This window comes from Monodelphis domestica, chromosome 2, assembly GCF_027887165.1.
Source record: "Monodelphis domestica isolate mMonDom1 chromosome 2, mMonDom1.pri, whole genome shotgun sequence".
NCBI classification, from domain to species: Eukaryota; Metazoa; Chordata; class Mammalia; order Didelphimorphia; family Didelphidae; genus Monodelphis; species Monodelphis domestica.
In genome coordinates this window covers 532,984,961-533,012,574 of record NC_077228.1, presented here as the reverse complement: position 1 = coordinate 533,012,574, position 27,614 = coordinate 532,984,961, and the positions used below count along the sequence as shown (strand labels likewise).

Sequence of the window (27,614 nt, the reverse complement as noted above, 5' to 3'; positions counted from 1 at the left end):
CATGGGTACAGATATATCTATATTTGGGAAATATTTAACAAAATAAATGAAAATATAACAGAGATAACATTACACTTTAAAACTAAGTCAGTAAGTATGTGGTCCATAGCAATCCTTCACTGGACTAAATCCAATAAAAGTGTCAGAACAAAAACAAAGCCCCATATCTAATAGGCATATTCCACACAGAAAACAAAAGAGAAGCTGGAGTAAAACTTACTCTGCTTTAAGTGAATACAAAAAGCCAGAATTGCAATCATGCTACTACATCTTAATGTTAAATGTTAAAAATAAAAACTCACAATCCCAAGATATAAAAAAGGAAATTACATTATGCTTAAAGGAATCATAGACAATGAATTAATATCCATATTAACCATATATACATCAAATGGCATATCAAGGAAAAAAATAACTGAATGGCAAGACATAAATAAGAACACAATAAATAACAGGAAACTGTAATCTTCCTCTCAGAACTGAACATATTAAAAGCAGGAAGATAAAAAAAATTAACTATAGAACTGAACAAACTGTTAATGAATTTAAGGCTAAAAGATTTATAGCTTCTAAATGAATATCAAATGTGTAAACATATATTAAAACATGTTATATTATTTCTAAGCACCAAATATAGTACTGTTACCAAAAAAACCAAGCCTTTGGGCACAGAGATAATATAATTAAGAAGTATCAATTCAGGGAGCACATCAAAAGTCACAGTCTTAAACAGAAATTTAATACTGAAATGCTAAATAATGGGTGGGGCAGAAAATAAATCATAGAAACAATAACAGTATCAAAGACAATGGCAATAAGGAGACAACATTCCAAAATTTCTGAGATCAAGCTAAAGTAGGCCTTAAGAGGATAATAACTCCTCCAAAATCATATATTAATGGGGGTAGCTGGGTAGCTCAGTAGATTGAGAGCCAGGCCTAGAGATGGGAGGTCCCAGGTTCAAATCTGACCTCAGACACTTCCCAGCTGTGTGATCCTGGGCAAGCAAGTCACTTCACCCCCATTGCCTAGCCCTTCCTACTCTTCTGCCTTGTATTAATACAGAATTGATTTTAAGACAGAAGGTAAGGGTTTTAAAAAATAAATAAATAAAATAAAATAACATCATATATTAATAAAATATCCAAAGAATTAATGAAAGGAACGTGACATTTCTAAAAATTGAAAACCAACAAAAGTACAATTAGAAAATAGTGAAATTTAGAGAAATTAGAAATAAATTAGAAATTAGAGCACAGATATGATAAAAGTAAAATTAAATTCTGAGAAAAAACTATCCTATCCCCTTCTTTCTTTACAAAGATGGCTGACTATAGTTGGAAATCTGTAGACAATGTCAGTTTTTAAATGTGTTAGGTCTGTTAGGCTGAACTTTTAAAAGATGAGATACCTCTTTGGAGGGGATGGAAAAAGGAATAGAATGAGATGTCCAGGTGATATAAAAACCAAAGAAAGCCATAATAAATTATGTTAGAAAAAAAAGATGTATCTACGGGTTGAGTTTTCAGAATCAAATTAGTTTTCTGGTGACTAGGAAGGTGTACTCCTTGATTGAAGCCTCTCTATTTCATCAAATTCTGTTTCTTTTCTGTATGAATTTTCTGATGAGGAATAAGGTTGGACTTTCTGCTGAATCCTTTACCACATTCATTACATGTAAAGGGTTTCTCTCTTATATGAGTTCTTTGATGAGTAATAAGGTTTGCTTTCTGGCTACAAGCTTTCCCACATTCATTACATTAAAAGAGTTTTTCTCTATTATGAGTTCTTTGATGATAAGTAAGGGATATTCTGTGGCCAAAGGCTTTTCCACATTCATTACATATAAAGGGTTTCTCTCCAGTATGAGTTCTCTGATGGGTAATAAGACTTGCCCTCTGAGTGAAGGCCTTCCCACATTCATTACATTCAAAGGGTTTTTCTCCAGTATGAGTTCTTTGATGATAAGTGAGGGAGTCCCTGTGGTTGAAGGATTTTCCACATTCATTACATACAAAGGGTTTCTCTCCAGTATGAATTCGCTGATGGGTAATGAGTCTTGTTCTCTGGGTAAAGGATTTCCCACATTCTTTACATGCAAAGGGTTTCTCCCCAGTATGAACACTCTGATGACTAGTAAGAGTTTGCCTCCTGCTGAAGCCTTTACCACATTCATTACATGTAAAGGGTTTCTCTCTTATATGAGTTCTTTGATGAGTAATAAGGTTTGCTTTCTGGCTACAAGCTTTCCCACATTCGTTACATTCAAAGGGTTTTTCTCCATCATGAGTTCTTTGATGACAAGTGAGGGATACTCTTTGTCCAAAAGCTTTCCCACATTCATTACAAATAAAGGGTTTCTCTCCAGTATGAGTTCTCTGATGGGTAATAAGGTTTGCTCTCTGGGTGAAGGCCTTCCCACATTCATTACATTCAAAAGGTTTTTCTCCAGTATGAGTTCTTTGATGATAAGTGAGGGAGTCCCTGTTGCTGAAGGATTTTCCACATTCATTACATACAAAGGGTTTCTCTCCAGTATGAATTCGCTGATGGGTAATAAGGCTTGCTCTCTGGGTAAAGGATTTCCCACATTCCTTGCATGCAAAGGGTTTCTCCCCAGTATGAACTCTCTGATGACTAGTAAGATTTTCTCTCCTGCTAAAGCCTTTTCCACATTCCTTACATGCAAAGGGTTTCTCTCCAGTGTGAGTTCTCTGATGTGCTATAAGTTTTCCTCTCTGGCTGAAGGCTTTCTCACATTCATTACATTTAAAGGGTTTCTCACCAGTATGAATTCCTTGATGAAAAATAAGGTATCCTCTCTTGCTGAAACCTTTCCCACATTCATTACATTCAAAAGGTTTCTCTCCAGTATGAATTCTCTGATGATCAATGAGGTACCCCATGTGGTTGAAGGCTTTCCCACATACATTACATGCAAAGGGTTTCTCTCCATTATGAGTTCTCTGGTGTCTAATAAGGCTTCCCCTAAACCTGAAGGTTTTCCCACACTCATTACATTCAAAAGGTTTCTCTCTAGTATGAGTTCTCTGATGAGTAATAAGGTTTCCCCTATGAATGAAGCTTTTTCCACATTCATTACATGGAAAAGATTTCTCTCCAGTATGAGTTCTCTGATGTGCCATCAGATTTCCACTCCGACTAAAGGATTTCCCACATTCGTTACATTTAAAGGGTTTCACTTTAGGATGATTTATCTTAAGTTCGGTCAAGCTTCCATTGTGGCTATAGTCTTTTCTATATTTAGTATATTCATGTTTCTCTCTGGTAGAAATTCTCTTAAGTTCAATAAGATTTGATCTTCTGAATACTTTTCCACCTTCACTTTGTTCATGTAGCTTTTCTCCAGCATGTATTCTATGAAACTTAAATAGTCCCGAGTGGTATCTGAAAGGTTTCTTGCATTTGGCATATTTAGATAGGTTTTTCTCTAAAGAGACTATACTATATGCAGTTAGGTCTGAAAACCCCCTGAAGCTCTTTCCAGCTGTCTTATGTTTATCCAGACTTTTCTCCATAGTCTCATTCAACAGTGCTACTAAGTCTGGCCCCAGATTTAAATTTTCCCCCAGTATCTCACACTGAGGTACACTCATATCACTCAAAGTTGTTCTGCAAATGGTGGCTTCTCTGGATGGTCTCTCTTGTTTCTCCAAATTAATATTATATTCCACAGCTTCTTCCATTTTGTAATGCCAGGCCATGCTCTTTGGCAGTTTTTTCCTCGATGACCTTCCCATACTTAAATCCTGGATTTCAAATCTGGTGTCTTCCCTAAAGAAATCTAAAAAAAAAAACACAAAAAATAAAAAATCCACTAAATTGTCATTAACCATTGTTTGCCGTGCTAAGACAAAGGAATCTTCTTTAGAGGGAGTTCTAGTTCCTGTCTCTCCCATCAAGTTGGTGCTTAATTTGGACCAGGTTTAACAGGGTTATTTTTAGGAATAAGGACAAAGACAAGGTGAAGAGAATCTAGCTGCCCTGAACAAAATTCATTACATTTCAGGACACTAAATGTCCTTATAGATGTCAATACTAAATTTAAAATAGAAATATCTCCTAGTGGAAGAATAATGGAAAACTATGGGGAAAGGACAAAAAACTAGCTCAGAGAATTATCCAACTGCAAATTTAATCAACTTGGAATCTATGCAAAATACAAGAAAAATGATATTTGAAGACTGAGCAATTGGGAAAAATTAATTACTGAACTTCTCAAAAATTATGAACATTTCAGGAAATTTATTTTTAACAGTTTACTAATTTCTGGGGGGGGGGGGGGTACAACATCACATTCAACTCATTCAAGACCTACCATTGACATGGTTTGCCATTTCCTTCTCCAGTTCATTTTACAAATGAGGAAATGAACAAACAGGGTTAAATGACTTGCCCACAGTCACAGAGCTAGTGACTGAGGCTGGATTTGAATTCTGTAAGATGAATCTTCCTGATTCCAGATATAGTACTCTATCCAATCTGCTACCTAGCAAATTATAACAAGATTATTTTAAAAGCAGTCAAGATGAGAGATATGTCATATCAAAAAAAATCAATTTGGCTTGCACAAAGCTTTCTGTAAAATACTTTTTAAATGACAATACTAAATATATTATCCTGAAAATTAAGAAAACAAGAATATTATTACATAGTGAAATAATGTACTTTTTTCATAAAAAGTTTTTATCAATGAACCAAATTAGGCATATAGCAGTTTTAATGAAATCTGTACATGACACAAAGCTGACAGGGATAACTAAAAATATAAATAAGAGTGAAGATTCAAAGAGATTCCAACAGGCTAGACCACAACATTTTGGGTTCAGAAACTCAAATTCACAATTACCAAACTGGGGTCATGTGGCTAGACATAAGATGACCTGGAAAGGTTGAACAGTTTTAATTATATGGACGATCAATCTATGTGAGCCATTTGACATGGCCACTGCAGCTAAAATAATATCTGGTTGCATGGATGGGAAAAGCTCAGAATTGTAAATCTTAAAATTTCTTAGACTTATAAATGTTGGAAATTTCACCATTGGGAAATTTCATACTTGGAAAATTTCTTACTGATAGTCTATTGGAATGTGAACCCCATTGGCATGGGAGGTTCCTCCTCCTCCCTTCTTAAGATTACTTTAGGACAGAAACCTTTTGCTGAACAATGGAAAGGACTTTGACCTATGCTTAAGCATAGAACAGGAATTTCTTTGAGTCATGATTGATTTTAGAATTGATACAATGGAGATACTTGGAATCAATGTCCACCCTACTCAGTCCTAACAGGATTGAGGAAGGGCTGCAGCATAGATCAAAATTTAATTATTCCAATCTCTACCCTACTCAGGTTAACAGGATTTAGGAAGGGCTGTAGCAAAGGATCAAAGATTTAATTATTTGAGAATATGACCTTCAACAGACATGTGCAAAAGCCAGAGACTTCTGGGCGGTCCTGGGTTAAGCTAGAGCCTCCATTGGCACAGGGAAGTTGATGGACAGTGATTGGTAGATGTGAGAACTGAGGGGAGGGAACTTGGATGGTTTCCTTAAAGATAGAGGGGTCTAAAGACTCAAGGAGAGAGTTGAGGAGTTGGTCTGAGTGGTTGGAGTGTGCTCTGAGAAGCTTGCTCTGAAGGAAGCTGAAGGTGGGGGCCTTTGAGACTGTTTCTCCATTTTGGTCACGTGAGTAATAGGGACTGATCTCTTTTCTTTGCCCCAGCTATCTAAGGGCTTGGGCCTTTTGGCCCAGCCTAAACAGAGGGGGTATTTAAGCCCTATTCCCTTCTCTCTTCTCTCTTCTCTCTTCTCTCTTCTCTCTTCTCTCTTCTCTCTTCTCTCTTCTCTCTCTCTCTCTCCTCTCTCTCTCTCTCTCTCTCTCTCTCTCTCTCTCTCTCTCATTCCTTTCTTCCTCCTGTTTGTAATTAAACTCTATAAAAGGCTGACTTGAGTTTTCATTTAGGAATTACATAGCTGAATTCCTTGGCAACCTTAAATTAATATATATCAGTCTTTTAAAGTGATTTCCTTGTCACAGAATGCAGAAGGTCTACGTCCTGCCTTGGTCAAGCCATTTCTATAGTGCTCTGTTTAGTTCTGGAGGTCACATCAGAGGATCATGGATTTGTAGCTAGAAGTAGCCTTAGAGGCCACTGAGTCTATCCCCTAATTTTAGAAATAAGGAAACTGAGAACAGTGGAGCTGTGACTTGCTCAGGGTTCTGGTAGGCATCTGAGCCAGGATTTAAGCTAAGGTCCCCTAAGCTGCACAACTGGCAAAGGAGAGCTGCCTGTGGTCACCCCTCAACAGCTAATCCATTCACAAGTTCACCAATTAAATTAGAGATGCCACCTGCCCAGAAAAGACTTTTTTTTTTTTACTGGACTGTGATTTTAGCTATGGAGGGCTCCCACAGGGAAGAATTTTCAACCAAGGAAAATTAGCTCTTTCTATACACCTTCTCCTAATAAGAGAGTTGCCTGATCCATTGAGAGTGGAACAATCAGCCGAGAGTCAAAGAGCCAGTATTTTTCAGAGGCAGAACTTGAACCCAGCCCAGGTCTTGATTCTGAGGGTCAGCTCCCTATTCCATTTGCCATAGTCCTTCTAGTAAAAGATGTAGAGAGGACTGTCTTCAGGTATCAGGAAGGTGTTATTTGTATGGAAGGATATTAGTCTTCTTGGCTCCAAAAGAAAGAATTGGGAGCAATGCCTAGAAAGTGCAAAGAAGCAGTTCGGCTTCATCTAAGCCCAACAATTGGTAACACAGCTCTCCACAAGGAAGTGGCTTGCCCTTAGTGGAAGACTTCAAGCATGAGCTTGATATGAATAAAAAGGAATGCTGAAAGAAATGAGGGATATGATGAAAGATGTGATCAGATGCAAAATACAGCAAGAAAGAAGAGAACAAGATGCACGATCACTGGAGCAATAGAGCTTGGAAGAACAAGAAAACAATCAATGGTTTCATGAAAAAAAATTGTGATGACTTTGTAAAACCCAGTGAAATTGTGTGTCGGCTATGGAAGGGGGTTGGAGGAAGGGAGGGAAAGAACATGATTCTTGTAATCAAGGAAAAATATTCTAAATTGACTAATTAAATAAAATTTTCCAAAAAAATTGTGATGACTAGACTTCTGGGTAATCATGGCTGCAATCTAGACGCCACACGCTTCCTCTCCCCTGCACCGAATGAAATAGACTACATCAAAGGAACATAAAAATCACCTTTGGAGGAACAGAAGGACACCCCAGTACTCCCAGTACTCCACAGAGACAAAGGTACGTGGGGTTTGAACATTTCCACACTATAATAAGGAGGAAAAGCTTGCACAGAAAAGTGAACTGAGCCGCCCTTCCCCCACCCCACCTCCCCCACTAAACCAGAGTGAGCTACCCGAGCGCTCACCGGGACAGCGAGTGAGTGGGGAATGTCTCTGTCTGGGGAGCACTCCAGGGTCCTTGGGATCTGGGGACTGCCAGGAAAAAACGTCTCAGGGCGGTTTCACTGGAGAATCCAGCTCTTCAGTGGAGCTGTTCTTGGGGCGGCTGCACTAAACAGCAGGGGCGGAGCACACATTGATTATCTGGGCGGAGCTGAACACCTGGGCAGTGTGGCTGTGATCAGGGACCCAGTGCTCTAAGAAACCTCGGAGGCTGGGAAGAACTAGTCTGAAGCAACCTAAATTCACAGAAAAACCGCCCATATCACCCAGATCCCAGACCAAAAAGGAAAGGGGAATAAAACCACCAAAGGGATGGCTCACATGGCCCAAAATCAAGCCTCCAGGAAGAAAGGGAAAAAAGTGACTATTGAAAACTTTTATGGTGGAAGTACCCAAGGAAAAGAGGAGAATGAGGAGGAAATCCAAAAAAATTCAGAACACACCTCCCAAAATGGAAACTATCAACAAGCTCTGGAAGATCTCAAACTGGAACTTAGCCAAAAGATGGAAACCTGGAAAGAAAAATGGGAGAAAGAGATCAGCTGTCTGACAGATAAGAATGCTCAATTGGAAAAAGAACTCGAAGCATCCAATAGAAGGGCAGACAAGGCTGAAAAGCAAAACCAGTCCCTAATGACCAGAATTAAGCACCTCGAAGAAAGCGAGATGATAAAACAGCAAGAATCAATAAAGCAAACCCAAAAAATTAATGAATTAGAAGAAAACATAAAATATCTCACTGAGAAGGTCACAGACCTGGAGAACAGAGGGAGACGAGAAAATCTCCGAATTATCGGTCTCCCAGAAAAACCAGAGATAAACAATAAACTCGATATTATTCTACAGGAGATTATAAAAGAAAATTGCCCTCACGTTCTGGAGCAAGGGGGCAAAATAGAAATAGAAAGGATTCAAAGAACACCTTCTATACTAAATCCCCAAAAGACAACGCCTAGGAATGTAATTGCCAAATTCAAGAGCTTCCAAGTAAAGGAGAAAATCCTACAAGAAGCCAAGAAGAAGAGCTTCAGATATAAGGGGGCTCCCATAAGGATCACACACGACTTAGCGGCTAACACACTAAGAGACCACAAAGCATAGAACACGATATTTAGAAAGGCAAGAGAGCTGGGTCTCCAACCAAGAATCAACTACCCAGCAAAACTGACTATATACTTCCAGGGGAAAGTATGGGCATTCAACAAAATAGAAGATTTCCAAGCATTTGCTAAGAAAAGACCAGAGCTCTGTGGAAAGTTCGATATCCAAGCACAGAAAGCAAGAGAAACATGAAAAGGTAAATATGAAAGAAAGGGAAAAGGAGATAAATCTTACCTTTTTCATTAAGTCAAACTCTCTTCTATAAGGACTACATTTACATCAAATTATATATATTAACATGTGGGGAAAATGTTTTGTGTAACTCTCATAAACTGTATCATCATAAGAGTAGTTAGAAGAAACATGCATAGGGAAAGATTGGGGCATTAAGAAGATTTGGGGAAAGTGGGGGCAAAGAAAGGAAAAGGGAGGGGGGAACCGTCGATAATACTAAGATTAACTTCAAGAAATAGGGGGGGAATCAATAGAATAATCTTTCCCATATAAAGATACACATGGGAAGGGGAGGGGAAGAACTCTCATATGAGAAGGAGAGGAAGAGAGCGTGAAGTGGAATTACTTAAACCTTACTCTCAGTGAAATCAAATCTGAGAGGGAAGAGCATCTAGATCCAGTGGGATCCTGAATTCTATCTTATCCATTAGGGCAAGAAAGAAAGGAAAATTAAGGAGGGGGAGGGGGAAGGGAGTACAAAAAGGGAGGGAAGGAGAGGGGGGAGGGGAAGGGAGCATAAAAAAGGGAGGGGCTAGAAAGGGAAGCATCTCAAGGGAGGGGACTAGGGGGACTGACCTAAAGTAAATCACTGGTTCAAAAGGAGAAAGCTAAAGAAGAAAGGTCAGAACTAGGGGAAGATATCAAAATGCCAGCGAATCCACAAATGACAATCATAACTTTGAACGTGAATGGGATGAACTCACCCATAAAACATAGACAAATAGCAGATTGGATTAGAACCCAAAACCGTACCATATGTTGTCTTCAAGAAACACATATGAGACGGGTTGACACTCACAAGGTTAGAATTAAAGGTTGGAGTAAGACCTTTTGGGCCTCAACTGATAGAAAGAAGGCAGGAGTTGCAATCATGATATCTGACAAAGCCAAAGCACAAATAGACCTGATCAAAAGGGATAGGGAAGGTAAATATATTCTGCTAAAAGGGAGTATAGACAATGAGGAAATATCACTAATCAACATGTATGCACCAAATGGTATAGCATCCAAATTTTTAATAGAGAAACTAGGAGAATTGAAGGAGGAAATAGACAGTAAAACCATATTAGTGGGAGACTTGAACCAACCACTATCAAATTTAGATAAATCAAACCAAAAAATAAACAAGAAAGAAGTAAAAGAGGTGAATGAAATCTTAGAAAAATTAGAGTTAATAGACATATGGAGAAAAATAAATAGGGACAAAAAAGAATACACCTTCTTTTCAGCACCACATGGCACATTCACAAAAATAGATCATACACTAGGTCATAGAAACATGGCACTCAAATGCAGAAAAGCAGAAATAATAACTGCAGCCTTTTCAGATCACAAGGCAATTAAAATATTGATCGGCAAGGGTACATGGAGACCCAAATCAAAAATTAATTGGAAATTAAATAACATGATACTCCAAAATCGGATAGTTAGAGAAGAAATCATAGAAACAATTAACAATTTCGTTGAAGAAAATGACAACGGTGAAACATCCTTTCAAACCTTATGGGATGCAGCCAAGGCAGTACTTAGAGGAAAATTCATATTCCTGAGTGCATATATTAACAAATTAGGGAGGACAGAGACCAAGGAATTGGAAATGCAAATCAAAAAACTTGAGAATGAACAAATTAAAACCCCCCAGAAGAAAACCATACTAGAGATCCTAAAAATTAAGGGAGAAATTAATAAAATAGAAAGTGACAGAACTATTAAGCTAATAAACAAGACTAGAAGCTGGTACTTTGAGAAAACAGACAAAATAGACAAAGTACTGGTTAATCTAATTAAAAAAAGGAAAGAAGAAAGGCAAATTAACAGCATCAAGGATGAAAAGGGGGATCTCACCTCCAATGAAGAGGAAATTAAGGCAATCATTAAAAACTACTTTGCCCAACTATATGGTAATAAATATACCAACCTAGGTGATATGGATGAATATTTACAAAAATATAAATTGCCTAGACTAACAGAAGAAGAAATAGTTTTCTTAAATAATCCCATATCAGAAAAAGAAATCCAACAGGCCATCACAGAACTTCCTAAGAAAAAATCCCCAGGGCCTGATGGATTCACCAGCGAATTCTATCAAACATTCAGAGAACAGTTAATCCCAATACTATACAAACTATTTGACATAATAAGCAAAGAGGGAGTTCTACCAAACTCCTTCTATGACACAAGCATGGTACTGATTCTAAAACCAGGCAGGCCAAAAACAGAGAAAGAAAATTATAGACCAATCTCCCTAATGAATATAGATGCAAAAATCTTAAATAGGATACTAGCAAAAAGACTCCAGCAAGTGATTAGAAGGGTCATCCACCATGATCAAGTAGGATTTATACCAGGGATGCAGGGCTGGTTCAACATTAGGAAAACTATCCACATAATTGACCACATCAACAAGCAAACCAACAAGAACCACATGATTATCTCAATAAATGCAGAAAAAGCCTTTGATAAAATACAACACCCATTCCTACTAAAAACACTAGAAAGCATAGGAATAGAAGGGTCATTCCTAAAAATAATAAACAGTATATATCTAAAACCATCAGCCAATATCATCTGCAATGGGGATAAACTAAATCCATTCCCAATAAGATCAGGAGTGAAACAAGGATGCCCATTATCACCTCTATTATTTGACATTGTATTAGAAACACTAGCAGTAGCAATTAGAGAAGAAAAAGAAATTGAAGGCATCAAAATAGGCAAGGAGGAGACCAAATTATCGCTCTTTGCAGATGACATGATGGTCTACTTAAAGAATCCTAGAGATTCAACCAAAAAGCTAATCGAAATAATCAACAACTTTAGCAAAGTTGCAGGATACAAAATAAACCCACATAAGTCATCAGCATTTCTATATAATTCCAACACAGCTCAGCAGCAAGAACTAGAAAGAGAAATCCCATTCAAAATTACCCTAGACAAAATAAAATACTTAGGAATCTATCTCCCGAGACAAACACAGGATCTATATGAACACAACTACAAAACACTTTCCACACAACTAAAACTAGACTTGAACAATTGGAAGAACATTAACTGCTCATGGGTAGGACGAGCCAATATAATAAAAATGACCATCCTACCCAAACTCATCTATCTATTTAGTGCCATACCCATGGAACTTCCAAAAATTTTTTTTACTGATTTAGAAAAAAACCTTAACAAGTTCATTTGGAAGAATAAAAGATCAAGGATATCCAGGGAAATAATGAAAAAAAAATACAAAGGAAGGGGGTCTTGCAGTCCCAGATCTCAGACTATATTACAAAGCAGCGGTCATCAAAACAATTTGGTACTGGCTAAGAGACAGAAAGGAGGATCAGTGGAATAGACTGGGGGCAAGCAACCTCAGCAAGACAGTATATGACAAACCCAAAGATCCCAGCTTTTGGGACAAAAATCCACTATTTCATAAAAACTGCTGGGAAAATTGGAGGACAGTGTGGGAAAGATTAGGCTTAGATCAACACCTCACACCCTACACCAAGATAAATTCAAAATGGGTGAATGACTTGAACATAAAGAAGGAAACTATAAGTAAATTAGGCGAACACAGAATAGTATACATGTCAGACCTTTGGGAAGGGAAATACTTCAAGAACAATCAAGAATTAGAAAGAGTTACAAAATGCAAAATAAATAATTTTGACTACATCAAATTAAAAAGTTTTTGTACAAACAAAACCAATGTAACCAAAATCAGAAGGGTAGCAACAAATTGGGAAACAATCTTCATAAAAACCTCTGACAAAGGTTTAAAATTACTCAAATTTATAAAGAACTAAATCAATTGTACAAAAAATCAAGCCATTCTCCAATTGACAAATGGGCAAGGGACATGAACAGGCAGTTCTCAGCCAAAGAAATCAAAACTATTTATAAGCACATGAAAAAGTGCTCTACATCTCTTATAATCAGAGAGATGCAAATCAAAACAACTCTGAGGTATCACCTCACACCTAGCAGATTGGCTAACATGACAGCTATTGAAAGTAATGAATGCTGGAGGGGATGTGGCAAAGTAGGGACACTAATTCATTGCTGGTGGAGTTGTGAATTAGTCCAACCATTCTGGAGGGCAATTTGGAACTATGCCCAAAAAGCGATAAAAGACTGTCTGCCCTCTGACCCAGCCATAGCACTACTGGGCTTGTACCCAAAGAGATAATGGACAAAAAGACTTGTACAAAAATATTCATAGCTGCGCTCTTTGTGGTGGCCAAAAATTGGAAAACGAGGGGATGCCCTTCAATTGGGGAATGGCTGAACAAATTGTGGTATATGTTGGTGATGGAATACTATTGTGCTAAAAGGAATAATAAAGTGGAGGAATTCCATGGAGACTGGAACAACCTCCAGGAAGTGATGCAGAGCGAAAGGAGCAGAACCAGGAAAACATTATACACAGAGGCTGATACATTGTGGTACAATCGAAGGTGATGGACTTCTCCATTAGTATCAATGCAATTTCCCTGAACAATCTGCAGGGATCTAAAAAAAAATACTACCCACAAGCAGAGGGTAAACTGTGGGAGTAAAAACACCGCTGAAAAGCAACTGCTTGACTACAGGGTTGGAGGAGATAAGACTGAGGAGAGACTCTAAATGAACACTATAATGCAAATTCCAACAACAGGGAAATGGGTTCGAGTCAAGAACACATGTGATAACCAGTGGAATCATGCGTCGGCTATGGGAGAGGGAAAGGCGGGAGGGAGAGGGGCCGGGGGGGAGGGGGGGGAAAGAAAATGATCTTTGTTTCCAGTGAATAATGTATGAAAATGACCAAATAAAATAATGTTTAAAAAAAAAATTGTGATGACTAAACTGGGCTCCAAAGAAGGCCCAGAGGAGGCCCCTACTTCTTTGCAGAAGGTGGGGATCAAGGGCAGGGACCACAGCACAGAATGTCACCATTTTCCCATTTGCTGGTTGGTTTTGCTGGACTTTTTTCTTTATCAGCAAGGGATGCTCTCTGAAGGGTTAGTAGGAAGGATACAATGGGAACCACAGGCAAAGCAAAAGATAAGATTTATTATGAAAAATAACATGAAGATTCTATTAAAACAATAATAAAAAGGTTAAGTTTGAAGTTTTTTTAAAAGGACACTAGCAAAAGCTATATAAAAACTCTTCAAACTCTCCCCTACTTATAAAAACTAACATGAAAAAAATCTGAGATACAAGATACAACGTAAAATCAATTAAATTAAAAGAATTATAAAATTATTCATGGTAGTGGGTCTATGGAAAATATAGTGTGGTCCACCTGCCAGAATTAAGAAAGAGTACAATCTTTTTGTAATGGAAAAAAGAAATAAATCACAAAATCTACAAAACTGTTAATATCCTTAAGCCCAGAGATACTATTACAAGGAATGGAGAGCTCTAGAGTTGAAGGATCATTGAGGTGACCCACCTTGCTGTTCAGTCATTTTGGTTGTGTCTGACTTCCTGACCCATTACGAGTTTTCTTGGCAGAGCTACTGGAGGAGTTTGCTACTTCCTCCTCCAGCTCATTTTATAGATGAGGAAGATCAGGCAAACAGGGTGAAGTGACTTTTCCAGGGTCCCACAGCTGGTAAGTTTCTGAAGCCAGATCTGAACTCACAGAAATGAGTCTTCCAGACTCCTTGCCCAGCACTCTCTCTACTTTGCCACCTAGCCGTCCAACCTCATTTTACATATAAGGAAACAAAGGCCAGGAGAGGTTAAGTGATTTCCCTAAAGTTCCAAAGGCAAGCATAATCATCTGGGGGATTGGACCATCCCTGTCCTCTGCCTGCACACATGGTGCCCGTTCCATTGTACCTCCTGGCACAGCCATGGATCAGCTTAATGAGAAGCTGCTGGCAGGGGTTCATTTAATTGATTTTTATGTACTCACCTAGACAAGTGTCTCTTGGGTCTTCTCCGTCTTGGGTCCACACTGCTGCTCGCTTTTCTAACAAGGAGACCACATCCAAGTTTGAAACAGGGATTCCTACACAAAGGTACAGAAAACTGAAGATTCAGTTCTGGAAGGGAAAATGAGGCACCTCCAATGTCCCCGGGGTATTATTATGTATTCGAAGAGAACCTAAGTCACAATTGGGGTTCTGCTGTCTTGTCCACTTGAGACTGACTCATCTACAAACTTATAACACATACATATACATGTACATATAACACATATCGGGGATAAATCAGGATGAGGAATTGCTGACAGGCCTCCACCACTTGTTGAGTCAGAAGGATGTCTACCCTGGGCACGTGAAGACTTCCTTGATGGAAGAGACAGCTGGGTCTATACATACCACAAATACAATATCCTTGTAGACAAGCTTTATGGGCTATCCTGAATATAATCTGGCCCTCAGAAAAATCTTCATTTCCCAGGTCTTTCCTGAGGATCTGGTTGCTAACAGATCTCTTCCTGACAGCACTCGAATGTTCTGGGACTTGGTGCTGGCACAGCAAACACCACAAGCATGACCTTCCAGGGAGGATTCCTCTCCCATTTGGGACGCTCTGGGAGATCTCTGTTACCCCGTGAGCAGGCTCCTTTGGCCATTGGACACGAGGAGTGAGTTTGACTACCTTCAAGAACCTGCAGAGCACCTTGTGATCCCAAACTACTCCAAAAGCAAAGGGCTAAGTTCTAAAAGTTAACCTTCTAGTGGTGCAGGGACACCAGGGGATACAATTAAAATTTAATATCCCTCAGGACAAAAAAGAGGTCAATAGTGAGTATAAGCAAGCTGAAACACATGACATAAGGAACTTCAAATGAAAGAATAAAAGAGATCAAGAGGCATCTGTGACAGAGAGAAGATGAGCCGATCATGTGGCAAGGACAAGGAATAACAGGGGGACAACTTGAGTCTTACCACTGTCAGGGGAAAGCAGAAAGCCTCCAGAATGGTGAAGGGACCCCCTCTGACTCTCCTCCCCAAAGAACAAAGGGGATGATGAAGACAAAACGTGGTCCAAGATGCTCAGGCCTGCATGGGTTACAACTGCAACCCTGGACCAAGCTCCAAACCACAGTTCCACCGCAGTATGGGTTGCAGATTAAAATCAAATTAGAGAAAACCACTTCAACTGACCCACTCTTTGATAACAGTAAAACACCTTCCCAAGTATGTCAGCTGAGATATCTTTACAGATCAGCAGCCATTAACAACCCATTATGGGGGAGATGCTACGCTGTATCCTGGAGAGGCAGAGGCAAAGCCTCGGCGGTCACCCCCCACAAAGAGGATCAGTTCTATTGATGGGAACAGACCACACACCAAAAGATTTCACATGCACAGAGGGGGCAGAGGTGAAGGCAGAGGCCAGGCCTCACCAGGCTGACCTGGTACAGCCAGTTCAGGCCTAGAATAAGAGAAGACTTGAATGGGGCTCATGGCAGTTAACAAAAGCTGCTGACTTGGCCAGAGTGGGGAAGTGCGTGTCAATGAGGCTGTGACCTTAACTGAGGTATATGGAAGTAGCCTGGGTTTGGGTCTTCCTCAGCCCCGGCGTCCAGAAGTCTACCTGAGAAGTGCCTGCCCAATCCAAGGGTAGGAAAATCTGCCAGATATTCCTTCTGCTGCCCTCTCCCCTTTGGGGCCAAGGTCCCCAAGCACTCGCTCTCCCTGAACAGCCCTAATCTCAGGGGATGGTAGCCAGCTAGCTCCTCTAGAGCACTTTGGGGTTCACAAAGCCAAGGTTCTCTCAATAGATCCTCACCACAATCCTGTGAGAGGATGCTACTCATATCCATTTTACAGATAAGAAAATGGAGACTGAGAGAAGTGAAGGGCACTGCCTAGGGTCACAAATCTAAGGGACATCTCAGAACACTCCGTGCACCCCTGGCCCCTTCCATGGGTGCTGGGAAGAATCTGAGCTCCCCAGGTCACCAGGAAGCCAGAAAGCATCCTTGGGGAAAGTTGTCTTTCTCTCCCACCCAGATACTTTCCTCTAGTTTCCACCAAACCCCCAGAAACCTCATCATCCTCAGGGACTGAACTAGCCTAGTGCTCACACACCCTCAGCATCCTCTGACTTGAGTACTTCCCTTCCAAGAGGGCACCCCAGTCAGGCATCTCTTCATTTCCTCAGACAGGACTGCATCCTGGTCTTCTCCAAGCACCTCCCCTCCACGTGCTATCTCCCTCTTTAGACCAAAAGCTTGAAGGCAGGACCTTTCCTACAGGAAATATTTTTTTTCAGCATGTTTAGCACAGTGCCTGGCCCAAAGAGGGTACTTTAGGATGTTTACTAATGGAGCAAGAGTTGCTTTGTAACACTGCTCTGCTAAACTGAGTCACAGAAAACAAAGGGTCTGCCTTTGCCCCTATCCATACCTGGGTCCATCGTGCTGTGCCTCAAGAATCTGCTCACGGAGTTGTTGGCCAGAAATACTGACCACTGGAATAAGACTTTAAAAAAACATCAACCGGCTCTCATAGGAAGAGCTAAGAGGGTAGAGAACCTGGCCCTAGATGGGAGGTCCTGGGTCCAAATCTGGCCTCAAGACACTTCTGTGTGACCTTGGGCAATTTGCTTAACCCCCATTGCTTTAGCCCTCACTGCTCTTCTACCTCAGAACTGGATACTTAGTGTATAGGTGTATCTACAGTATATACCCAGAAAAAAAAAATCAAACATTAAGTATTCACTGTGTGCAGAGAGCTGTGAAGGGCAAAGATAGAAGGTTCAGCTAAGATATGGTCCCTGCTGTGTCATGGGGCTTCCACTCCAGGAAAAGTGAAATCTGTGGACAAGAGAGCTCTCAGCCCAGTGGCTGGAGAACTGTCAAAGGGAAGGGGAAGGACAATAGTCTAATGGATTCTCTTGGGAATCCTTCATCTAAGGTTCTGAGGAAAAGGAAGCTAGAGACTCAGGGTCAGAGCAAGGAAGTTAGGGGTTTGTCCATCTGTACAAAGCAAAGACCTTTCACCTGGGAATACCAAACTTATCAGCCATAAAGAATTTGAGACTCTTCTGCACAGGATGGATAATTTGAAATATTCTTGTGCCACAGGAATAAGGACTAGAACAACTGCCCAGAGGGCAGACACTGAGTCCTGGGGAAAAGAGGTACTCACCAAGGGAGATCAGGTTCTTGTAGTTCTCCAACATCACATCCATATACAAGGCCCTCTGGGCAGGCTCCAGACACCTCCACTCCTCCTGGGTGAAGTCCACAGCCACATCCCTGAACGTCACCGATTCCTGAATCAGACACATGGACTTATTACCTACTCGGTGGGTGCCTCCTTTGTATTGTCCTAGGCCTTAGGAAGAGAGCCTTCTTGGGAAGCTCAAGTTCACCTATTAAGTGAAGGCCAAGAAACCTGTGCCTTCTGCTCCTAAAGCCCCAAACCTCACCAGAACCAGCCACTACTTACACCTAGACACACACAGTAATGCCGACGAGCACGCTCCAAAGTAATCCACTGCATTATAGAAATGATTCTCCTCTACTAGTCAACATTTACTTAGAAGGCAAAATCCCACAGACAGAATGATCATGCCAGGAGTTCTAATTCCCAACTGGCTTCTCCTTCTCTCCCTCCCCTCCACACATAGACAAACACAACATCTACTCCCTTCGTACCATGGAGACTTGGAATAAATTTCTACCTCCCATATTAGTATAACCTACACTGTACAGAGAACTGTGCTAAGTTCTAAGGGAGCTATTTTTCCAGTATTTCTATGGATTCTGACCTAATACTAATACTAATGAAATAATACTAATGAAAGTACTCTGCCCTAGAGTATGTAAATATGTGTATGTGTGTATATAAAAATATAGATATAAAGACAGTGTGTATACACACATATATGTATGTGTGTATACATATACATACATACACACTCAGGTATAAATCTGTAAAATAGTACAACCCCTTTGCAGTCTGTGTGGTCCTCATTTACCAGAATTTTCTCAGAACTGCTCCCACCCCCAAAGGGCTCCCACCAGTACCCAGGAGGACTTTTCTAGGGCTCTTATCAAATCAGGGAACAAAGGCAGCAAGGGCTCTCCCTGTCCCAGCCTTTATTCTCCTACATCATAGGTGCACCTCACATTCTGGTCATACTTTTAAAATATTTCTTCTAATGATTTGCATTGAATGCTAGGCCTGTCATAAGCTACAGTACATACCCCATTCCTATTTATCCAGGGCCTTCTAAAATGTGAGGCCTAAAACTGACAATACTCTGCCCTGCAGGGTGTGAGGTAGCATTCATTCTACCTGTCTCTTACACACTTTCTGACCTGCCTCATACCTTCTTTTCCTTCTCCCATATGGCTCTCTCCCTCTGACTCTTTCATTCTTTCTCATCTCATTTTTTTGGTGTGTTGTCTCCCACTAGAATGTAAACCCTTTAAGGGCAGAGACTACTTCATTTTCATTTCTGCCCCAATGCCTGGTGTATAGAGTAGGAACTTAATAAATGTCTACTGAATTAAATTTAAAGAAAACTATCTCGGGTTGGATAGGGCCTTTGAAGGCATCAAGTCCAATGTCTTAGCATCTATTCCAATACATAACTCCCACTATTAACCTGGTACTCCAATAGTAAAAAAAATCAAACTCTTGGAATTGGGTCTGTTTAGCCAGGAGAAAAGGCTCAGAAGGGCATGATAGCTAGGTTCAGACATTTTAAGAGCTATCATCTCAAGGAGGGTGGTCTGGAAGGCCACTGAAGTCCCTTTTAACTGTCCATTTCTATGATCCTTATTGAATGAGGCACATTCATTCTAAGATTCAGCCTCCAAACTCTAAGATATCATCAATGAGAATAGTCAGAGGCTTCTGGGACAGCATAACTGAGACTCAAGTCCAAGGAAGGAAAAGAAATGTCTGTAAATTGAGAAATATGGTATGAAATGATGCACAAAGGAAGAGACTTGAACTCACCTGAAACTTGGTTGTAAGGAACCTAAAAGTCATTCCCTCCTCTCCCTCTCTGATCTGGTCTTGGAGAAGAAGCACAGAGACTTGAGGAGGCTGAGCTGAATCAGAAGGAAGAAGTCACTGGAAAGACTGATCATTTTTGGGTTGTTTCCTGGGTCTCCCAACCTCTTAATATTTCTGCCCTGTCAATCCCACACTAAATCGCTCCTCCCTCTGAGGTGCCAAATGACTGCTAAAGTCCTAAAAGCTGTGTTTTGACCAGGGATCCTGAATATTCATTCTGCCCTTTATAGGGGCCTTAATTATATAAAGTTGGTTGACTGATTTGAAGAAACTTCTTCTGAGTCGAGATTGCTAATGAAAGTAGCTAGATAATGGTGTGAATTGATAGGAATAATGACTGGGTTAACTGCTGTAATTGTTCTTGCCGTATTTCTTTAATAATTCCCCCAGGAACCCTTCCTTGAGAAACCTTTCTTTCCCTGGGTAGGATTCTAGCACTTCTGTAATTCTCACCTCTCTCCCCAAGCATTTGGAACAAGTCCTCCATGGTTTCCAGTCTTTCCAGTGTTTTCCCTGAGCTGGCTTTACTCCTGTCCTCTGCCCAGGATCAGCAAAAATCACTGTGCCACCAGTCGTTCCCACCAAGCACTACCTTAAAGCTGTGGTGTAAGGTCTCAGAACAGGACTCTTCTCCTGGTTGGATTCCTTTTCCTGGGGATATCTTTGAAGACCTTCACCTTCTAAGAAAGTTGGGACCTGGGGGCTAAAAGGCAAGATCACTTTAACTGGGATTTTCCTTCTTGAACTCAGATCAATGGAACTCTGCAGCCTCTGACAGGCCTTCACTAGCACCAAGAGTTGCTCATGGAAGAGACCCAAGAGTTACTTATATCAAAGACAGGATGGTGGCAACAGGAGAAGCCAAGATATTATAATTCTGCATCATAACTCAGGTCTTTTGAGGTAGTCACAGACCCCCGAATGTAAAAATGGGGGAATCAGCTTCTGTCACTAAAGAAACCATAAAGAAAACACTTTGTGTGCCACACACTGTGAGGGAATAAAGGACTTACCATCTCATACTGGAGTCAGCAAGCACCAGAAGTCTGGCTGCCAATGAGGAAGTTTTTTGGCTATGGAAATGGACCAAGAGCTATCCACTAAGGTATGATAGTGTTGAGGACTTCCATCCTCTGTAGGAATTTTTTTTTAAAAGAATAACATCTACTGAATGCTCAATAATAAATGATATTTGTGTTTATCAAACTAAAAAACAAGAACTGTACCTTATATTTAAATGAACTTGAACTTTAAAAATACAAACTTTGTAAATAGTCTTTTTTAATCAAACTCTTCCTATTCCTCTAAAATATACAGCAATCTTATGTCCTCATCTTCAAAAGCATCTTTACAACCGGATCCTATTACCAGGATCCCTGCACTTTGCCAGTAAAATCCATAACTTAAGAAGTGATCAGAGGCAGAGCCTTTGAAATTTGGCACAGTTGCAACATATAAGATAAATCCACCTAAGCATTCCTATATATAACCAACAAAATCCAGCAAAAAGATCTAGAAAGGGAAATTCAATTAGAAGTGACTATAAAAGCTATATGATACTTGGAATATATCTTCCAAGTTCACCTAGAGATTTTGTGGAAATAAAGAAAGGGCTAAATCACTGGAGAAATATTAATTGCTCATGGATAGGCTGAGTCAATATAATATAAAAATGACAAACTATCTAATTTACATATTTGGAGCTGTACCAAAGTAAAAATTATAGATCCAGCTAAAGTAACAACAAAATTCATTAAAGAAGAACAAAAATGAATCTCAAGAGTTTAAAAAAAATTTTTTTAATGTGGAAATGAATAGGGGTCCATCAATATTGTATTTCAAACTGTTCTACTAAGCTGTAATCATTAAACAATTTGGTGCTGTTTTAAAAGAGAGTTTGATCAGTGGAACAGGCTAGGTACATAACACAGAAGTAAATAAATGTAGTAACAGTGTTTGACAAATTTATTCACCATTTGGTTAAAACTGCTGGGAAAACTGAAGAGCAGTCTGTCTAGATGTTAGGTTTAGACCAATACCTCATACCATATACCAAGAAGCTTCAAATGGATACAGGATTTAGATATAAAAAAGCAACATTATAAATAAATCAAAGGAGCAAGGAAGAAATTACTATCTCAATCTCCAGATGGTGAAGAGTTCATGATTAAGCAACTGGTAAGGTTATAGCAGATAAAAAGGGCAGATGGTAGTATATAAAATGTAAAAGTTATGGCACAAATCTACATTGTTAAAATTGGAAAAGAAACAGGTCAAGTGGCGGGAAATCTTGGCAACGAGTTTCTTTGAAAAAAGTCACATTTCTGGGCTATTTCAAGTCCTCATTAAAATGTGTAAGACTTGTCCTTTAGTCATTTTTCAGTTGTGTCCCACTCTGACCCCATTCAGGTTTTCTTGGCGATGATACTGGAGTGGTTTGCCATTCCTTCAACAGATCATTTTACAAATGAGGAAACGGAGGCAATTAAGCAGAAGTGGGCACATAGCTAGTGAGTGTCTGAGACTGCATTTGAACTGAGGTCTTCCTAATCCCAGACCTGGCACTCTCTCCACTGTGCCACCCAGCTGCCCATGTATAAGACTAAGTCATTAAATAATCCCAGGAGATAAGGAGCCCAAGAATATACTGGGCAGTTTTCAAAGGGAAAAATCCAAGCTATTAACTATTAATTATGCCGGGGGGGGGGGGGAGGGTGCAGCGAGCGGAACCTGAGCCTGGCATCAGGAAGACCCGAGTGCAAAGCTGGCCTCAGACTCTTTCTGGCTGCACGTCTCGGGCCTCTTCACCTGTGTGAATTAGTTCCCTCGACAGTAAAATGGGGAAAAAACGGTGAGGACTGAATGAGACGTTTGGGATTCAGCCCTCCAACTGATGCTTGTTCCTTTCCCCATCAATAATCCCGGGGAAAAATGCCAGTCAGAAATGCTCATTAAAGCGGGCGGAGGCTGTCCTCCCCCCACCTCTGGACACTGTTATTGGAGGAGCGGAACACTCCGGCCACTCAGGGGTAGCAGGGAAGGCGGGGCTCTGTAAACTTTAAAATTCCTTAGACTTATAAATGTTGGAAATTTCACCATTGGGAAATTTCATACTTGGAAAATTTCTTACTGATAGTCTATTGGAATGTGAACCCCATTGGCATGGGAGGTTCCTCCTCCTCCCTTCTTAAGATTACTTTAGGACAGAAACCTTTTGCTGAACAATGGAAAGGACTTTGACCTATGCTTAAGCATAGAACAGGAATTTCTTTGAGTCATGATTGATTTTAGAATTGATACAATGGAGATACTTGGAATCAATCTCCACCCAACTCAGTCCTAACAGGATTGAGGAAGGGCTGCAGCATAGATCAAAATTTAATTATTCCAATCTCTACCCTACTCAGGTTAACAGGATTTAGGAAGTTCCTTGGGCACCCTCCTGAAGGGCACTTCTCTTTGGGTCATTAGTACCTCGAGTATTTTTTGGACGAGCGCCATTTCTCATATATTGTTGTTGTTCATTATCATTATAATTTTCTTCAATTGGAACATTGTCATTATTTTCCCAATTCCTATTTCTATAATTCTGGTTTCTAAAGTTCTTATTTCTATATTCATTATAGTTATTTCCATAGTCATTATTATAATTTCTAGAATTCTGGTTTCTATAACCATTATCATCATTTCTATAGTTATTATTTCTAAAGCTATTATTAAACTGTGTATTCCTTCCAATCATCTTAAGAAAGGTTCTACATTCCATCATTTTGTGGCCCCTCTTCTCACAGAAGTGGCAAGTAATGGATTGATAATTGGATTTCTGGAGAGGGGCAATTGTCGTTGGTTCATTATCATGCCCACTTTCTAATTTAGTCATCCTATCTATTAAATATCTCATTTTTTTCTTCATTTCCTCTATGTCATCATTATTTTCTTCCTCCTTTTCCTTGTTTCCCTTTAAAACATATATAGCTGTTTTTCGCAATTCTTCAAGGTCCATATCTGACCATCTTGGGCATTGTGTTCTAAAATAATTCTTAATTGCTTTGCAAGAGTTATTGACAAAGATTCTTCTAACTTGTCTTAAACTACTCTCTTTAGTTAAATCCCAATCTAAGTATCTGTCCCCAAACTCGATAATTCTATCCATAAATCTGGACGGTGATTCTTCTTCCTTTTGCTTAATTTTTTCCAGTTCCATCCACTTATCTGTACTGTCTGCACATTCCTTCATTGCCGTGAGGATAGCCTCTCTACAATGGTATAGTTGTAGATAATCCTCAGGATTGTTATAGTCCCATTCGGGATCCTGAGATGGCCAATGTGCTGCATTACACCCCCGGGTTTTGTTGACATGAGCAATTATTTTATTTTTTTCACGTTCACTTAAAAAAGCCTGTAGTAAGTTCTCAACGTCCTTGTAAGACGGATTATACTGAAAAAATATGTCTCCCATCTTTTTTGTTACTAGAAAAGGATCTTGTTCATATGTGGGGATATTTCGTGTAAATTCATTTATTTCTTGGGGAGTAAACGGTATCCTATGTCTTAAAGTCACCACATCCCCATTCCGTCCTATTTCAGGTACTTCTCTTAGAGGAAACAGGCCTCTAGTTGAATTTTGTACCTGTGGGTCAGTTTGACAAGGACAGGTTTCTCTAGGAGGACAAGATCTCCTTTGCATTGGAATTTGGTTTTCTGTAGGAGAAGGAACATGAGAAACTGGGATTGCAGGGGAAGGGTTTTGGGGATTAAATTCAGACAAGATTTGCACTACACGAGAGAAGCAGTCTGTTAACTGGGCTATAGGGAAGGTGTTTTCCGTCTCTATTTCAGGGAAGGAAATTTCCTCATTCAAAGGTTCAGAAACAGGTCTGTTTCTGGTAGAGTGGGTGTTTGCCCATTGATCCTGTAAGAAACATTTTAGATCTTCTAATTGGGCTTGCATTTTATCCTCAATTTTTTCTATTTTATCCTCAATATTTTCTATTTTATCCTCAATATTTTTTATTTTAGCATCTCTAAATATAGTATTGGGGAGTACAAAAATGACAGTACCTATTAATATAAAAATTTGGAGGTATCCTGCATTCCTCAATTTCCCTACTTCTTCAGCTGCCATATAATTGTCAAAGAATGTAGTACTCATTTTTTTAAAATATATTTTGTAATTTCACAAAACACGTGGGGAGCAGGGCAAAGCCACAAACTTTCCACAGGGTTTTTTTCCTAATCCAGGAAGTTGTTCCTTAAGGGAAAGGATATTTAGAAACAGCTCTTCCAGCCAGGACTTTAGGGTCCTGTTGCTGAGAATTAAAACAGCTGTTTTCTGTCTATCAGAGTCACACAGCTGGGAAGTATCCGAGGTCCGATTTGAACCCAGGACCTTCTGTCTCTAGGCCTGGCTCTCAATCCGCTGAGCTACCCAGCTGTCCCTTAAGATTAAAGGGAAGAAAAAGAAAAACTGCTGATTCCAATTTAACTTAAGGAGAAAAGAGAAGAGAGAAAAAGTTTTTTATACTCACGTGTTCTAGCAGCTGTGTCTTTAAGCCAAGTTTTTTGTTAAAAAAAAGGGACTAAGTGGTGAGACGGTATAGTAAAAAGGCAAGGAATTTCAGAAGTTTATTGAGAAGATTCTTTAGACTCCCGTGTGGTCAGCCACAATGTGACAAGGAAATCACTTTTAAAAGACTGATATATATTAATTTAAGGTCTCCAAGGAATTCAGCTATGTAATTCCTAAATGAAAACTCAAGTCAGCCGTCAACCTTTTATAGAGTTTAATTACAAACAGGAGGAAGAAAGGAATGAGAGAGAGAGAGAGAGAGAGAGAGAGAGAGAGAGAGAGAGAGAGAGAGAGAGAGAGAGAGAGAGAGAGAGAGAGAGAAGGGAATAGGGCTTAAATACCCCTTCTGTTTAGGCTGGGCCAAAAGGCCCAAGCCCTTAGATAGCTGGGGCAAAGAAAAGAGATCAGTCTCTATTACTCACGTGACCAAAATGGAGAAACAGTCTCAAAGGCCCCCACCTTCAGCTTCCTTCAGAGCAAGCTTCTCAGAGCACACTCCAACCACTCAGACAAACTCCTCAACCACCCCCCTTGAGTCTTCAGACCCCTCTATCTTTAAGGAAACCATCCAAGTTCCCTCCCCTCAGTTCTCACATCTACCAATCACTGTCCATCAATTTCCCTGTGCCAATGGAGGCTCTAGCTTAACCCAGGACCGCCCAGAGGTCTCTGGCTTTGCACATGTCTGTTGAAGGTCATATTTTCAAATAATTAAATCTTTGATCCTTTGCTACAGCCCTTCCTAAATCCTGTTAACCTGAGTAGGGTAGAGATTGGAATAATTAAATTTTGATCTAGGCTGCAGCCCTTCCTCAATCCTGTTAGGACTGAGTAGGGTGGAGATTGATTCCAAGTATCTCCATTGTATCAATTCTAAAATCAATCATGACTCAAAGAAATTCCTGTTCTATGCTTAAGCATAGGTCAAAGTCCTTTCCATTGTTCAGCAAAAGGTTTCTGTCCTAAAGTAATCTTAAGAAGGGAGGAGGAGGAACCTCCCATGCCAATGGGGTTCACATTCCAATAGACTATCAGTAAGAAATTTTCCAAGTATGAAATTTCCCAATGGTGAAATTTCCAACATTTATAAGTCTAAGGAATTTTAAGGTTTACAGCTCCCTCGGACATTATCAGTGCTCTCTACCCACTCCAGAGGTCAAAGGAAAAGGCTACGGAGGGCCTACGAGTGTACACACACCGAAACTCTCTTCCCCAAACTGGCCTCTCAGCGGGTGTCCTCCTGTTGGGGACCCGCCCAAAGTCCTGGGTAGGTGACGGTCAGGAACCGGACTCTGTTCCCCAGCCACGGAGAAATGGACCATTTTCGAGGACTAGAGCGAGCCCTGGAGGCCCCCCTCAGTGACCAGCAAAGGGTCGGCCTTGAGATCACAGCAAGGATAACGCAACATACCCCACTCGCTCCCAACCCCAGAAGACTTTGTTATTAACACACAGCTGAGACAGGAGCTCAAGTGGGCTGTGTAGATGGTGACTGGTTAAAGATGCGCTTAATGATGCGGGAGGGCACAGGACAGGATCCACTGAAGACTTATGGATCCCTCGAGAGAAGAGGACACAGCCCCGGGAACGGGCTCAAAGTCACCAGCATGGGTGACCTTCGTGAGGGGCAGCAAACGAGGGAGGATTCCAGGGGTGGGGGCGGGGTCTCACTGGAGACCACGGAGTGGGGGGAAAGAGGCGGGCACGCGTAGGCACACTCTCCCCACGCACACACGGATCTGCCTCGCCAAACACCCCCCTCAAATACTGCGGACAACTTCTAGCATACCAGGGCACTTACATGAGTGGACACTCCCACGTATCCTTACCCCCAGCGCTCAACCTCTAGTGACTAGGGGAAAAGGGAGACAGAAGGCGCATGCGAACTCACTTCTGCCCGCTTGGGTGCTCCGTGCGTGCGCGCTCCCCCTTGTTCCCTCTCCACTCACGCGCTAGGTCCCTCGAAGCTGTAGCCCCAGGTGGAAGTCGTATTTTAGGGGCGGCCTGCGGCCTCACATTTAGTTTTCTGGAAGCGCCATTCCCACAATGCATTGTACTCCATAGCAATCACTTCATGAAGCGACTAGAAACGCGGTGTGATTTCTGGGAAATGCAGTCCGGAAGCAAGGAGACACTCGCCGGGTCGTACTGCTCACGCGCCACACTAAACTCCATTTCCCAGAAGGCTCCACTGTCCTTTTCGAAGTCCAAGCCTCTGAGTCTAAGTGCTAGACTGTGCTATCCGCCCTCCCTCCGAGTAGC

The 27,614-nt window shown here is 40.6% G+C and overlaps 1 protein-coding gene across 2 annotated transcripts; it reads right to left on the bottom strand.

Moving 5' to 3' along the window:
* LOC100619728 (zinc finger protein 260-like) lies at positions 1 to 27,614 on the bottom strand. 2 transcript variants are annotated; one of them, XM_056814397.1, is made up of 7 exons: positions 27,244 to 27,597; positions 20,237 to 20,486; positions 19,724 to 19,818; positions 17,900 to 18,026; positions 14,707 to 14,802; positions 7,913 to 7,981; positions 1 to 3,805 (listed from the first exon to the last, which is right to left on the bottom strand). In XM_056814397.1, the coding sequence occupies exons 2-7, from the start codon at positions 20,268 to 20,270 to the stop codon at positions 1,761 to 1,763; spliced, it is 2,466 nt and encodes an 821-aa protein (XP_056670375.1). In that variant the 5' UTR covers positions 20,271 to 20,486; positions 27,244 to 27,597; the 3' UTR covers positions 1 to 1,760. The 2 variants fall into 2 exon arrangements, with proteins under 2 accessions (XP_056670375.1, XP_016285212.2); XM_016429726.2 differs by lacking the exon at positions 7,913 to 7,981 and having other exon boundaries at positions 27,244 to 27,614.